The 14,974-nt window shown below is 45.1% G+C and overlaps 1 protein-coding gene across 1 annotated transcript in view; it reads right to left on the bottom strand.

Moving 5' to 3' along the window:
- The window catches only part of LOC121545881 (histone lysine demethylase PHF8-like), a 29,165-nt gene extending 15,682 nt beyond the window's left edge, over nt 1-13,483 (bottom strand). Inside the window, exons 1-17 of the mRNA XM_041856770.2 lie at nt 13,198-13,483; nt 12,019-12,391; nt 11,075-11,160; nt 10,660-10,780; nt 10,063-10,223; nt 7,900-8,041; nt 7,443-7,629; nt 6,968-7,130; nt 6,626-6,713; nt 6,171-6,277; nt 5,965-6,056; nt 4,109-4,198; nt 3,595-3,870; nt 3,334-3,416; nt 3,052-3,227; nt 914-1,121; nt 201-544 (exon numbers count right to left, since the gene is read on the bottom strand). Of these exons, the coding sequence (XP_041712704.2) occupies nt 201-544; nt 914-1,121; nt 3,052-3,227; nt 3,334-3,416; nt 3,595-3,870; nt 4,109-4,198; nt 5,965-6,056; nt 6,171-6,277; nt 6,626-6,713; nt 6,968-7,130; nt 7,443-7,629; nt 7,900-8,041; nt 10,063-10,223; nt 10,660-10,780; nt 11,075-11,160; nt 12,019-12,116 (2,422 nt within the window). The 5' untranslated portion in view covers nt 12,117-12,391; nt 13,198-13,483. The remainder of the gene's footprint in view (nt 1-200; nt 545-913; nt 1,122-3,051; nt 3,228-3,333; nt 3,417-3,594; nt 3,871-4,108; nt 4,199-5,964; nt 6,057-6,170; nt 6,278-6,625; nt 6,714-6,967; nt 7,131-7,442; nt 7,630-7,899; nt 8,042-10,062; nt 10,224-10,659; nt 10,781-11,074; nt 11,161-12,018; nt 12,392-13,197) is intronic.
- Between the last annotated feature and the right edge of the window lie 1,491 nt (nt 13,484-14,974).

Here is a 14,974-nt window from a genome sequence, read left to right as displayed (position 1 = left end):
TTGAGACCACTCCAAAACTAATTCGGCCAGGGCGAGGGGAGTAGTCTCTGAGCAATAGCCAGGCCAGGGGTGTGTTCTTGTGTTCTTTCCTCCAATGACTCACCTGGTCAGAAGTAGTGCACTATATAGGGAATAGGGTGCCATTTGGGACGCACACAGCCTATGGGAGAATCTCAATTGAGACTCTTCCTCTGACTCACCATACTCGGCGTCTTTAAAACAGGTGCCAAGAGTCTCCTGCTCATCTGGGCTGTCCTCGTCGCTAAGGTGACGGGCCGGCCGCTTGACAGGCCGTTTCCCAGGGCGTTGGAACATCGTCTTCTCTTTGGAGGCTCCTCCCCCTCTGCTCTTATTGGCTCCTGTCACCCACACGGCCCGCCCTCCTTTCTCTTTGACCACGCCCAGGCCCTCAGAAAGACCTCCGGAGACAGACCGAGGGGAGGAAGAGGAGGAAGAGGAGGAGGAGGAAGAGGAGGGAGGGTTGGCCATGGAGAGCATGCCCTGGATGGCATCTCGCGTGCTGGGAGAGGATGGGGCTTCCTCACTGGAGGGTGGAGAGGGAGGACAAGAGATGATTACCACCCAAACAGCACTAAAATGTAGAGGAGATATATTTATATTAAGCAAGTTAACAGAGGTTATCTTTTCTGTTAATGAAGGCAGCGAGTGAAACATTCATCCTCCCAACTTCATTGGCTCCCATTTTGTATACATTTTTCCATTGGCAATCTGATGCCAAGGCAGAATGCCAATACATTTTTCGAATGATTGACTTGAGTTCAAATAGATAAGACAATACGTGGTAATCTGACTGCTCAGAATATCTGAACACAAGTTGCAGAGGGCTGGTATTGAGAATAAAACTATATGATTGAGGTTGCTGAAATGTCCAGAAGTGTCAGTCAGGCCCTACCTGAGTGCAGAGTCCAGCCCTGCCACCTGTTTGCTGGCTTTCAGCAGGTCCAGGATTCCCCCTGCTCCACCCTTCACTCCATGGACAGTCATGGTCTCCTCCTCATCTGTGGTGTAGTCCTCCTCAATGTCGAAGTCCACCTCTCCTGGTTCTCTGATGCGATTGGGGTCAGAGCATGGCTTGGCCCTCGGCAGCTTCCTAGGAAGACCTGACGGAAACAGGGTCATGTTCAGTAGGCACAAAATGGAAGAATACTATTCAAAACTGTGTGAAAGGGGGAGGAACTATAAGAAATGCTACATTTTTACGTTTTCCTTAGCAAAAGGTTTTGTTACAACATGTGCCCTGATGGAAAACGATCCAGGCATACATACACAAGTTTATAGTTTGTTCCTTGCTCCACCAACCGACCAAACCTGCCCCAGACAGATTACGTCACTCCCAAAGGACTCCTAAAAAGGTTTTGTATTGCTTTCATATCGATTTAGCCTAAAGGCTCAGAAGGCTTAACCGAACGCCCCAACAAGATCAGAAAACATATTTTATTGCTTAGTAATGCTATCACGAAATAAGTGCTCTCTAAGTAAACTCAGCAAAAAAAGAAACTGCCCTTTTTCAGGACCCAGTCTTTCAAAGATTATTCGTAAAAATCCAAATAACTTCACAGATCTTCATTGTAAAGGGTTTAAACACTGTTTCCCATGCTTGTTCAATGAACCATAAACAATTAATGAACATGCACCTGTGGAACGGTCGTTAAGACACTAACAGCTTACAGACAGTAGGCAATTAAGGTCACAGTTATGAAAACATAGGACACTAAAGAGGCCTTTCTACTGACTCTGAAAAACACCAAAAGAAAGATGCCCAAGGTCCCTGCTCATCTGCGTGAATGTGCCTTAGGCATGCTGCAAGGAGGCATGAGGACTGCAGGTGTGGCCAGGGCAATAAATTGCAATGTCCGTACTGTGAGACGCCTAAGACAGCGCTACAGGGAGACAGGACGGACAGCTGATTGTCCTCGCAGTGGCAGACCACGTGTAACAGCACCTACACAGGATCGGTACATCTGAACATCACACCTGCGGGACAGGTACAGGATGGCAACAACAACTGCCCGAGTTACACCAGGAACACACAATCCCTCCATCAGTGCTCAGACTGTCCGCAATAGGCTGAAAGTGGCTGGACTGAGGGCTTGTAGGCCTGTTGTAAGGCAGGTCCTCACCAGACATCACCGGCAACAACGTCGCCTATGGGCACAAACCCACCGTCGCTGGACCAGACAGGACTGGCAAAAAGTGCTCTTCACTGACGAGTCGCGGTTTTGTCTCACCAGGGGTGATGGTCGGATTCGCGTTTATCGTCGAAGGAATGAGCGTTACACCGAGGCCTGTACTCTGGAGCGAGATCGATTTGGAGATGGAGGGTCCATCATGGTCTGGGGCGGTGTGTCACAGCATTATCGGACTGAGCTTGTTGTCATTGCAGGCAATCTCAACGCTGTGCGTTACAGGGAAGACATCCTCCTCCCTCATGTGGTACCCTTCCTGCAGGCTCATTCTGACATGACCCTCCAGCATGACAATGCCACCAGCCATACTGCTCGTTCTGTGCGTGATTTCCTGCAAGACAGGAATGTCAGTGTTCTGCCATGGCCAGCGAAGAGCCCGGATCTCAATCCCATTGAGCACGTCTGGGACCTGTTGGATCGGAGGGTGAGGGCTAGGGCCATTCCCCCCAGAAATGTCAGGGAACTTGCAGGTGCCTTGGTGGAAGAGTGGGGTAACATCTCACAGCAAGAACTGGCAAATATGGTGCAGTCCATGAGGAGGAGATGCACTGCAGTACTTAATGCAGCTGGTGGCCACACCAGATACTGACTGTTACTTTTGATTTTGACTCCCCCTTTGTTCAGGGACACATTATTCAATTTATGTTAGTCACATGTCTGTGGAACTTGTTCAGTTTATGTCTCAGTTGTTGAATCTTATTATTTTCACACAAATATTTGCACATGTTAAGTTTGCTGAAAATAAATGCAGTTGACAGTGAGAGGACGTTTCTTTTTTTGCTGAGTTTATATTTCCATTTATACTATATCATGTAGAAAAGGCAGGGGTCTTTCTCTCTCTTACCACTAAGTTTCTTCTTGCTGGATCCCCCAGCCTTGCGTCGTGGAGGAGGTGTCTCGTCAATCTGTAGCTCGTCCTCTGTCTCAAAGTCTGACAGGGCAGACCCTCCCATAGCATGGTGCTGGAAGTGCGGGGCACGGCCGGCACAGTTACTGCTGCCTGAACGACCACCCTTCCTCCTGTGGTCAGAAAGAAAGAAACATATATGAATGTGTTGATGACACAATGTCAAAATAATGTGATAAGAGATAAAGAACAAGAGGTCTCCTGACATCCCAGTCTTACCCCTGTATTTTGCCATTGGTCAGCACTAGCTTCAATTTGCTCTTGCTCATTTTCCCTGCAAACTCCTCCAAGGGTAGCTCAAACTGGAGATGGAAAGAAATCACAAGCAACCATTAGCATCACAACTCCATGCAAACAAACACTGTACTCAGGTTCAGAGCTGAATCAAACTACAACTTTATTTGTACCAGAGGGAAATGTTTTAGGTAAAAGGACCATTTCATTTACAATGCACATCAATCACCAATTGAACAGACATACCTTGTTCTTGTTTTTCTTGTTACCAGATTGGCATTTCTTCAGTGTGTGTTTGGTGTGGATCTCCAGGAGGTCCAGCTCTCCTGCCTCTTTCATTAAACCCTTTTGGCCCTTCTTTTTGGGGCTGGGGGACACATCCTTGGGTTTGGGGCCTCTCTTCTTCCCCGGGGGGCGGCCAGGGCTCTGGGAGATGGCTAGAGGGGAGGCTTTGGGGAGGGGCGAGGGGAAGCCCTGTGTAGAGGTGAAAGGAGCCGCAGGACGGCCTTGCTGGAAGATGTCCTTGGGTGGCAGAGAGGAGAGGACAGAGTACTCTCAGTAAGCCAGACTGAAATTATTTCATACACACTCATATGCCTGATATGGACTCACTATAGTGGCGACCTGAACTGTGCTGGCTCAGATATTATGGTGGATGAACAACCAGGCCAGTCCAGTAGCTTGGCTCGGTTTGCCTCAGTCAGTGTACTCTATGAAATGTTGTCAGATAAAGTGTCTCCACCTCCCCAGGCCGGCTTACCTCCACCAGTCGTATCTCCTTGGCCAGGTCCTTGACCAGCTGCTGAGTCTTAATGGTCTCTGGAATCTCCACCTCGTGGTCAGTCAGCGACTGGTGGGAGGACAAAAACATAACATCACAATAAGACACAAAGGACTATAGCGCCCATTATAACTAGCTTCCTGATATCTTATGCCATTGTTCATTATGACTGCCTATGACGGATGTTATGTCTTCAGTGGCTGCTATAAAGGCTTGATGAAATCAAATCAATTTGTATTTGTCACATGCACCGAATACAACAGGTGTAGACCTTACAGTGAAATGCTTACTTAAAAGCCCTTAACCAACAATGCAGTTTTAAGAAAGAATACCAAAAAAAATCACTAAAAAATACAATATAAAATAATACGAAATAAAAGTTACAAAAAATTAAAGAGCAGCAGTAAAAATAACAATTGTGAGGCTATATGCAGGGGGTACCGATACCGAGTCAATGTGCGGGGGCACCGGTTAGTCGATGTAATTGGGGTAATATGTACACGTAGGTAGAGTTATTAAAGTGACTATGCATAGATTATAAACAGAGAGTAGCAGCAGCGTAAAATAGGGGTGGGGGGGACAATGCAAATAGTCTGGGTAGCCATTTGATTAGATGTTCAGGAGTCTTATGGCTTGGGGGTAGAAGCTGTTTAGAGGCCTCTTGGACCTAGATTTGGCGCTCCGGTACCACTTGCTGTGCGGTAGCAAAGAGAACAGTCTATGACTAGGGTGGCTGGAGTCTTTGACAATTTTGAGGGCATTCCTCTGACACCGCCTGGAGTAGAGGTCCTGGATGGCAGGAAGCTTGGCCCCAGTGATGTACTGGGCCGTACGCACTACCCTCTGTAGTGCCTTGCGGTCGGAGGCCGAGCAGTTGCCATACCAGGCGGTGATGCAACCAGTCAGGATGCTCTCGATGGTGCAGCTGTAGAACCTTTTGAGGATCTGAGGACCCATGCCAAATATTTTCAGTCTCCTGAGGGGGAATAGGCTTTGTTGCGCTCTCTTCACGACTGTCTTGGTGTGCTTGGACCATGTTAGTTTGTTGGTGATGTGGACACCAAGGAACTTAAGGCTCTCAACCTGCTCCACTACAGCCGCTTCGATGAGAATGGGGGCGTGCTCGGTCCTCTTCTTTTTCCTGTAGTCCACAATCATCTCCTTTGTCTTGATCACGTTGGGAGAGGTTGTTGTCCTGGCACCACACGGCCAGGTCTCTGACCTCCTCCCTTTAGGCTGTCTCGTCGTTGTCGGTGATCAGGCCTACCACTGTTGTGTCATCGGCAAACTTAATGATGGTGTTGTAGTCGTGCCTGCCCATTCAGTCATGAGTGAACAGGGAGTACAGGAGGGGACTGAGCACGCACCCCTGAGGGGCCCCCGTGTTGAGGATCAGCGTGGCGGATGTGTTGTTACCTACCCTTACCACCTGGGGGCGGCCCGTCAGGAAGTCCAGGATCCAGTTGCAGAGGGAGGTGTTTAGTCCCAGGGTCCTTAGCTTAGTGATGAGCTTTGAGGGCACTATGGTGTTGAACGCTGAGCTGTAGTCAATGAATAGCATTCTCACATAGGTGTTCCTTTTGTCCAGGTGTGAAAGGGCAGTGTGGAGTGCAATAGAGATTGCATCATCTGTGGATCTGTTGGGGCGATATCCAAATTGGAGTGGGTCTAGGGTTTCTGGGATAATGGTGTTGATGTGAGCCATGACCAACCTTTCAAAGCACTTCATGGCTACAGATGTGAGTGCTACGGGTCAGTAGTCATTTAGGCAGGTTACCTTGGTGTTCTTGGGCACGGGGAATGCATACATAAGGGGGCCTACAGTAAAGAGCTACCTCTTTGCGTGTCCAGGTGCGGAAAGCGTTGTTGAGGGCCTTGGCTCCGTGGACCAGGTAGGTAGCAGGGTGTCTGCGGTTCTCTCTCAGACCTGCAACGTAGACCAACATAGAAGTTATCAAGGTTCTTGACAAACATTGCCCAAAGAAATGCAGTTCATTAGAGAGCAGAGGGAAAAAGCATGGTTTATGATGAAGCGCCTCACCTCTGAATGTGTCAAGCAGGTGCTTGCCAACATACCAGCACACCGTCTCAAAGTTTGGGAAACTGAACAGGTCGGCTGTACTCAACCTCTTCTCTATTTCATATGCCCTGATGGGGAAAGAAGACAGAACACAGGGTGTTCAGTTGGTAGAGCATGGTGCTTGCAACGCCAGGGTTGTGGGTTCGATTCCCACGGGGGGCCAGTATGAAAAAAAAATTATGCAGTCACTAACTGTTAAAATGACTAAAATGTATATGTAAAATGAATGGTTATAAACATTTGGTAATTGGAATGTATAGTACAATGGTAATGGAAATGTATTGAATGAGCCATTTTCAAAATGGCATTGTAGTTATGAATGGTAGAGAGAGGTTGCTATGATCAGTTCAGATGAACTGAGTACTGCAAGTGATGTGACTCACGTTTTAGGAGGAGGCAGGCGTGAAGGGACTTACCGGAGCTGCATGTCAATGTTGAGACTGTGTAGGAAATTCCCTCCAAAAGCCACGCAGTCCACAGGAGTCAGTACAGCGTGGATCCATCCTGAGAGAGAGACACACAGGTACATGTGAACAAGTCAGACATATACAGGTAAAATACTATTCATATATGCATGTAGAACAATCACACATAATATACTAAGTTCTGACACACTCCACCAGGAATGCACTGTATGTAAAACACATCACCAGAAGAAATAACAGGCCTGTCACAGCACTAGTCCCTCTACAGAAGATTAAACTATAACATCTGACCGCACTTTGTTGAATACCTGGGTAAATGAAGAGGGTGAATACCTGTTGGGATGAATAGTGTGTTCCCCTGTTTGACGGAGCACTTGTAGCACATGTCCACCTGGTCCCCGAAGAACATCTCGTTCTGATTGGACGAGGAGCTCCAGCGCTCAAACAAGGCAAGGTTGGCTGGTGTGGGGGAGATCAGGTAGAAGATCTTCTCACCCTGAGACACACATAGACATTTATCTAACAGCGACAGTGCTCATTAATCAACCTTTCCGTTTCCACAGCAACGTAAAAGTGGAAGAGTTAAAAGGAGAAATCATTTTCATTCGTCAGGCAGACACAGCATTACAATGATGAACAAGGTAAAGGCAGGCATGGATATCATACATTCAAATGTTATATCTCTCATAAGCCTCCTAGTGTATAACGCTCCAATTATGCATGTCAGCACAGCAGGAAGAATGCCCAGTTCCAACAGTCCCTTTCCACAATCTGTCCCAAATATGTCCCATAACTGCCCTCTTCTTACCCGTAGAACATGGTACCAGACAGAGGTACCTCCAAAGTCGATGTGGAAGTCTGTGTAGCTGTCCTTGACCCCCATGAGGCAGTACTTCTGGACGTTGGGCCGCTCAAACACTGACTCCTCAGGCCACAGGTTCTCCACCCACGACAGCTTCCTCACTATCTTTGGAGTCTCCACCAAATTTGACAGCCTGTGACAGAAAATTGACATTTTGTATAATTAAACACCAAATTCAGTCCAAGTATTCTAGTATTTTATACAACTGCAACAACAGTACTTACATAACTTTATTCTGCAAAAAAATATATTATACAGAGCCATATACTGTCTCTTTCTCTGTATGGCTCTGGCAAAACGTAACTTTTGTTCAACCAAATTATGTACTGGTGACAAGGAAGACCCCTAGAGAGCAATCCCAACAAATGAGTGGACTGAATTGACACAAGAACAAGCAGTGTACCTGGTCTCAGAGAACTCTAGGCTGATGACGTTGAGGACTCTGTCTCTGTTGGGGCTGTTGTAGTACTCTACAAAATCCCCTAGGCGCATCTTCAGGTCAGCTTGGCGACACACGTCAATCACATCAATCTCCCTGTCCGGACCTACAGACAACACACAATCAACAAACACACACATCTTGCTGCTCCCCAGACAGTGCTTTATTCCTGCACCATGATCATATACAACATCTCAACTTCACGAGGTCTTGTTGTGTGAGATAATACAGTAGGTTACTCTGGTAACCTACAGTAGGTTACACTAGGTGACATCTCTTATGGTAATGGAATGTCAAGTTGAGACGTAACTAGTTAAAGAGCAGGTATGACAGAGCCTTGTACTGTATGTGGAGTGGCAGGTTTACATTGACATTTTGATCATTGAGCAGATGCCCTTATCTAGGGAGACTTAGAGTCAGTGCATTCAACTCTAAAAAGGTACCATAGAAGACAACATATAAATCAGTGTTCTATTTAATTATATGGGGAAAACAACCACATACAGTGAGGGAAAAAACTATTTGATCCCCTGCTGATTTTGTACGTTTGCCCACTGACAAAGAAATGATCAGTCTATAATGTTAATGGTAGGTTTATTTGAAGAGTGAGAGACAGAATAACAACAAAAACATCCTGAAAAACGCATGTCAAAAATGTATTTGACCCCCTCTCAATCAGAAAGATTTCTGGCTCCCAGGTGTCTTTTATACAGGTAACGAGCTGAGATTAGGAGCACACTCTTAAAGGGAGTGCTCCTAATCTCAGCTTGTTACCTGTATAAAAGACACCTGTCCACAGAAGCAATCAATCAATCAGATTCCAAACTCTCCACCATGGCCAAGACCAAAGAGCTCTCCAAGGATGTCAGGGACAAGATTGTAGACCTACACAAGGCTGGAATGGGCTACAAGACCATCGCCAAGCAGCTTGGTGAGAAGGTGACAACAGTTGGTGCGATTATTCGCAAATGTAAGAAACACAAAATAACTGTCAATCTCCCTCGGCCTGGGGCTCCATGCAAGATCTCACCTTGTGGAGTTGCAATGGTCATGAGAACGGTGAGGAATCAGCCCAGAACTACACGGGAGGATCTTGTCAATGATCTCAAGGCAGCTGGGACCATAGTCACCAATAAAACAATTGGTAGCACACTATGCCGTGAAGGACTGAAATCCTGCAGCGCCCGCAAGGTCCCCCTGCTCAAGAAAGCACATATACAGGCCCGTCTGAAGTTTGCCAATGAACATCTGAATGATTCAGAGAAGAACTAGGTGAAAGTGTTGTGGTCAGATGAGACCAAAATGGAGCTCTTTGACATCAACTCAACTCGCCGTGTTTGGAGGAGGAGGAATGCTGCCTATGATCCCAATAACACCATCCCCACCGTCAAACATGGAGGTGGAAACATTATGCTTTGGGGGTGTTTTTCTGCTAAGGGGACTGGACAACTTCACCGCATCAAAGGGACGATGGACGGGGCCATGTACCGTCAAATCTTGGGTGAGAACCTCCTTCCCTCAGCCAGGGCATTGAAAATGGGTCGTGGATGGGTATTCCAGCATGACAATGACCCAAAACACACGGCCAAGGCAACAAAGGAGTGGCTCAAGAAGAAGCACATTAAGGTCCTGGTGTGGCCTAGCCAGTCTCCAGACCTTAATCCCATAGAAAATCTGTGGAGGGAGCTGAAGGTTCGAGTTGCCAAACGTCAGGCTCGAAACCTTAATGACTTGGAGAAGATCTGCAAAGAGTGAGACAAAATCCCTCCTGAGATGTGTGCAAACCTGGTGGCCAACTACAAGAAACGTCTGACCTCTGTGATTGCCAACAAGGGTTTTGCCACCAAGTACTAAGTCATGTTTTGCAGAGGGGTCAAATACTTATTTCCCTCATTAAAATGCAAATCAATTTATAACATTTTTGACATGCGTTTTTCTGGATTTTTGTTGTTGTTATTCTGTCTCTCACTGTTCAAATAAACCTACCATTAAAATGATAGACTGATCATGTCTTTGTCAGTGGGCAAACGTACAAAATCAGCAGGGGATCAAATACTTTTTTCCCTCACTGTATCACAATAATTGCATGTAAAAGCAAAATAGCCGTTATTTTACGGAGAGGTTTACCGATGTAGTGCTCTACGTCGTTTACTCCAAAGTTCCCCGGGGGCAGGTTCATGCCCAGGCCGTCCCTCCTGAGGACCATGACAGGAACACTGAATGAGCGCTCCTCCAGGAACTCCACTGTCAGCTGGGCCCCCGACGGCTTTAACAATACCTCATCAGCACTGACATACAAAGAGAGATTGGAAAATAGTGAGGGGCACATAGAAATAGAATAAGTGTCCCAGACTGCTGCAATATGACAGTACACTCAATATGGCTGATATGGTATTATGATGCAAAATTCGACTTCTATGGAGGGAACCAGGTCAGAACTGTAAAGGTAGAGAAAATTATTAAAGTGCCACACCACATGATACATTATCTGACAAAACAAAATGCAGATTTAAAAGCCATATTGTGGACCACTCAGCTAGTTGAGACACTATACTGTATGGACTCAAGCAGAAGGCTCTACGCATGAAATCATTTACATTGTAGGTGTCAGGTTGGGTTCTTTCTCTGCGAGGGGGTCGTTTTAGGTGAATGTTCATGCTAGATATAGAGACAGTGTGGAAGAGAATGAACATGTATAGACATAATGTAATATGGGAGGTTTACCTTGGGAAGGTGCGGCTTCGTAGCTCTCTGACAAACTGTGGACTGCCTGTCTTTACCGGTCGACCAGAAGTGTCTCTTCCTCCAGCATCAGCCTGCTTGGTACCTCCACGCCGCTTCCTCACTGCGGAACATACAGGGGACAACAACAGACTTGCATTACAACCACGCTACTACTACAGTACTATTACTACTACTATTAGGCCTACATTACTACTACTAGTATTACTAAAGGCAGACCAGGTAATAAAACAGACAGAAGTGAGGAATTGGTATGTGTATTGGCATGTGTATTTCTGTAGAGCCTGGGTTTCCTAAACCTGTCCTAGAGTACTCAGATTCAAACAGGTCTGAAATATGGGTGAAATATAAAAAGATAGCCTGGGAAGCTAATTGAAAGAGACTGAGAGGGACTTACTGACAGAAGGCCCATGGCTGACCTGACAGTTGGGACAGTGGTACAGGTCAATCTCTGCTGCTTTGTCCTCCTCCACTCCAACACAACTAAACAAACAAAAATGTACTCATATCCTACTGTAAACAGTCAGCATTGATTTTACTGAGATACAGTTCATATGAGGAAATCAGTCAATTGGAATAAATTCATTAGGCCCTAATATATGGATTTCACATGACTGGGAATACAGATATGCATCTGTTGGTCACAGATACCTTTAAAAAAAATGGGCCTCTGGATCTCGTCATGGTACTTTTGTGCATTGAAATTGCCATCGATAAAATGCAATTCAGTTCGTTGTCCGTAGCTTATGCCTGCCCATACCATAACCCCACCGCCACCATGGGGCACTCGGTTGACAACGTTGACATCCGCAAACAGCTCGCCCACACGACGCCATACACGTGGTCTGTGGTTGTGAGGCCGGTTGGTCATTCTGCCAAATTCTCTAAAACGATGTTTGAGGTGGCTTATTGTAGAGAAATTAACATTCAATTATCTGGCAAAAGCTCTGGTGGACATTCCTGCAGTCAGCATGCCAATTGCACGCTCCCTCATAACTTGAGACATCTGTGGCATTGTGTGACAAAACTGCACATTTTAGAGTGGCCTTTTATTGTCCCCAGCACTAAGTGCACCTGTGTAATGATCATGTTGATTAATCAGCTTCTTGATATGCCATACCTGTCAGGTGGATGGATTATCTTGGCAAAGGAGAAATGCTCACTAACAGGGATGTAAACAAATTTGTGCACAACATTTGAGAGAAATAAGCTTTTTGTGCATATGGTACATTTCTGGGATATTTTACTGCAGCTCATGAAACATGGGACCAACACTTTACATGTTGTGTTTATATTTTTGTTCAGTGTAGTAACGCTCAATGACACTGAAATATAACTTACCTTCCATGGAACCAGTCTTGACATATGTCACACTCGATCATAAAGCGTGTGACATCGTAGGGCAGGCGACACAGGCAGTACACTGGAACCGATGCCATACTGTGAGTGTAAGAACTGCTCTGCGTCTGACTGACAGTTAGGCTTAAATCTACTCTGAGAATATGGCAGCACTACACTAGTTTGCAATTAGAATTAGTTTACGGTTGCATTGAGCTCTGAAAAAACATCTATAGTTCAAATGGTGTTTGTACTGAAGCAGCACAGGGCAGTGCCAGTAACAGGTTAACTGTGGTGTGTCACTTCACTGAGAATAGGTGCCTAGCCCACTGCTTGCTGTCACACACTGTGCATTGTATTCGCCATGATTAGGCACCTGTTGAAAGGGGAAGAAGAGAGCACAAACATATCTGTCAAACAGTCTGCAGGGATGTCGGTGTTAAGTTGAAGATAGAAAAATAGGCTAGTCTAAGTAGTTTTACTGACTGAAAGTTTCTCACTGTAAGTTGCTATACTTGGCTCGCTAGCAGTGGGTCTGAATAGCAAGCTAGCCCCCGATTAGGCAATACAAAAGTTAGCTAGCTAATAATAACACTGCTAAACTGGCTAATACACGTATGGGGAGGGGTAGGTCTTGCAAAATGTCTGACAGCTCTCACATCTGAATTGGAAATCAGACAAATATAACTGGCTAAGTAGCTAGCTAACTAGTACTAGGAGGTAAAGTAACAGCCAGTTAGCAGCTTAGCTAGCTAACTATAGTAGCTAGATTTGTAAACACTACAGCCTGGCTAACAATGGCTTTTAGCATGTAACTATGCTAACGTAACTAGCTAACGCAATCTAACAAACGAAAAGCGCAGGTAAATGAACGTTACCGACAGATAGCAAGTTGGTAATAATATGTATTAGTTAAACGCTACCTATTCGTTGTTAGTTGTAATTCAAGACCACACAAAGCCAGTTGTTTATTCGCTACAGTAACTTTTAGTTGTTAGCACAACATTGGCTAAGCTTAGCAACTTAAGTTAGCTAAGTTAGCTGGTAACGTTAGCTAAACAGTGGATAAGTCTATATTTAGCTAAACATCTTGCATTTGATATTAGTTTATGGGGTAAATAGTATTGAATTACCTATAAGTAAGTTGTACGTTCAGAAAATCGGTCCGAAATAATTTCTTACCGGGATTTAAATTGTCTGGTTGCTGCAGAGGCCACCGGCCAAGCATTCGAAATTGGTTGAAAGGCTGAGGATCGATGAGGCCTTATTATGCAGCGCAAAGTATTGAAAAACAGACCTTACTGCATTGTCTTTTTCCCCAACAAATTATGTCCAGGTGTGAAGTGTAAGTCCCAAAATGTATATTGCAATATTTGAAAAGATTAAAAGACCACTACATGAGCACTGGTGTTACTATAAACAACTCAGAAATACAGACATTTGTGATGGAGCAACGCCATTTCAAAGCACTCGCATAGACTGTCTGTAGTTGAAGGAACAATAAAGTTGCGCTAGTGAAGAACTACAGTAGCAGCACATCAAGACTTCAAATGTAGGCTTACACACAAAATGAAACAATATTTACATTACAGTTGAGTAATTAGTGTAATAACCAGCTATTACACTGTAATAACTGCAATAACCACCTGGATCTGAATTATACTGAACAGAAATATGCAACAATTTCAAAGATTTTAGAGTTACAGTTCATATAAGGAAATCAGTCAATTGAAATTAATTCACTAGGCCCTAATCTATGGATTTCACATGACTGGGAATACAGATATGCATCTGCTGGTCACAGATACCATTAAAAAAAAAAGTAGGGGTGTGGATCAGAAAACCAGTCAGTATCTGGTGTGACCACCATTTGCCTCATGCAGCACGACACATCTCCTTCGCATACAGTTGATCAGGCTGTTGATTGTGGCATGTGGAATGTTGTCCCACTCCTCTTCAATGGCTGTGCGAAGTTGCTGGATATTGGCGGGAACTGGAACATGCTGTCGTACACATCGATCCAGAGCATCCCAAACATGCTCAGTGGGTGACATGTCTGGTGAGTATCCAGGCCATGGAAGAATTTGACATTTTCAGCTTCCAGGAATTGTGTACAAATCCTTGCGACATGGGGCCGTGCATTATCCTGCTGAAACATAAGGTGATGGCGGCAGATGAATGGCAAGACAATGGGCCTCAGGATGTGGTAATGCTATCTCTGTGCATTCAAATTGCCATTGATAAAATGCAATTGTGTTCGTTATCCATAGCTTATGCCTGCCCATACCATAACCCCACTACCACCATGGGGCACTCGGTTCACAACGTTGACATCAGCAAACCGCTCGCCCACACGACACCATACACGTGGTCTGCGGTTGTGAGAACGGTTGGAAGTATGGCCAAATTCTCTAAAACAATGGAGGCGGCTTATGGTAGAGAAATTAACATTAAATTATCTGGCAACAGCTCTGGTGGACATTCCTGCAGTCAGCATGCCAATTGCACGCTACCTCGAAACTTGAGACATCTGTGGCATTGTGTTGTGTGACAAAACTGCACATTTTAGAGTGGCCTTTTATTGTCCCCAGCACAAGGTGCACCTGTGTAATGATCATGCTGTTTAATCAGCTTCTTGATATGCCACACCTGTCAGGTGGATGGATTATCTTGGCAAAGGAGAAATGCTCACTAACAGGGATGTAAACATATTTCTGCACAACATTAGAGAGAAATAAGCTTTTTGTGTGTATGGAACATTTTTGGGATGTTTTATTTCAGTTCATGAAAGATGGGACCAACACTTTACATGTTGCGTTATATTTTTGTTCAGTGTATATAAATTATTTCAACCATATGACAAGATTGGTGAAATTGAGGACAGGTGTGGGTCCAATAGAATAAGCAATAAAATGCCCATTAACAGTTTGATGTTTAACACCATTTATTTTGATTAGTT

Source organism: Coregonus clupeaformis, chromosome 30 (genome assembly GCF_020615455.1).
Source record: "Coregonus clupeaformis isolate EN_2021a chromosome 30, ASM2061545v1, whole genome shotgun sequence".
Classification (NCBI taxonomy): domain Eukaryota; kingdom Metazoa; phylum Chordata; class Actinopteri; order Salmoniformes; family Salmonidae; genus Coregonus; species Coregonus clupeaformis.
Note: the sequence above shows the minus strand (reverse complement) of the source record. Positions and strands in the feature narration are given on the sequence as shown.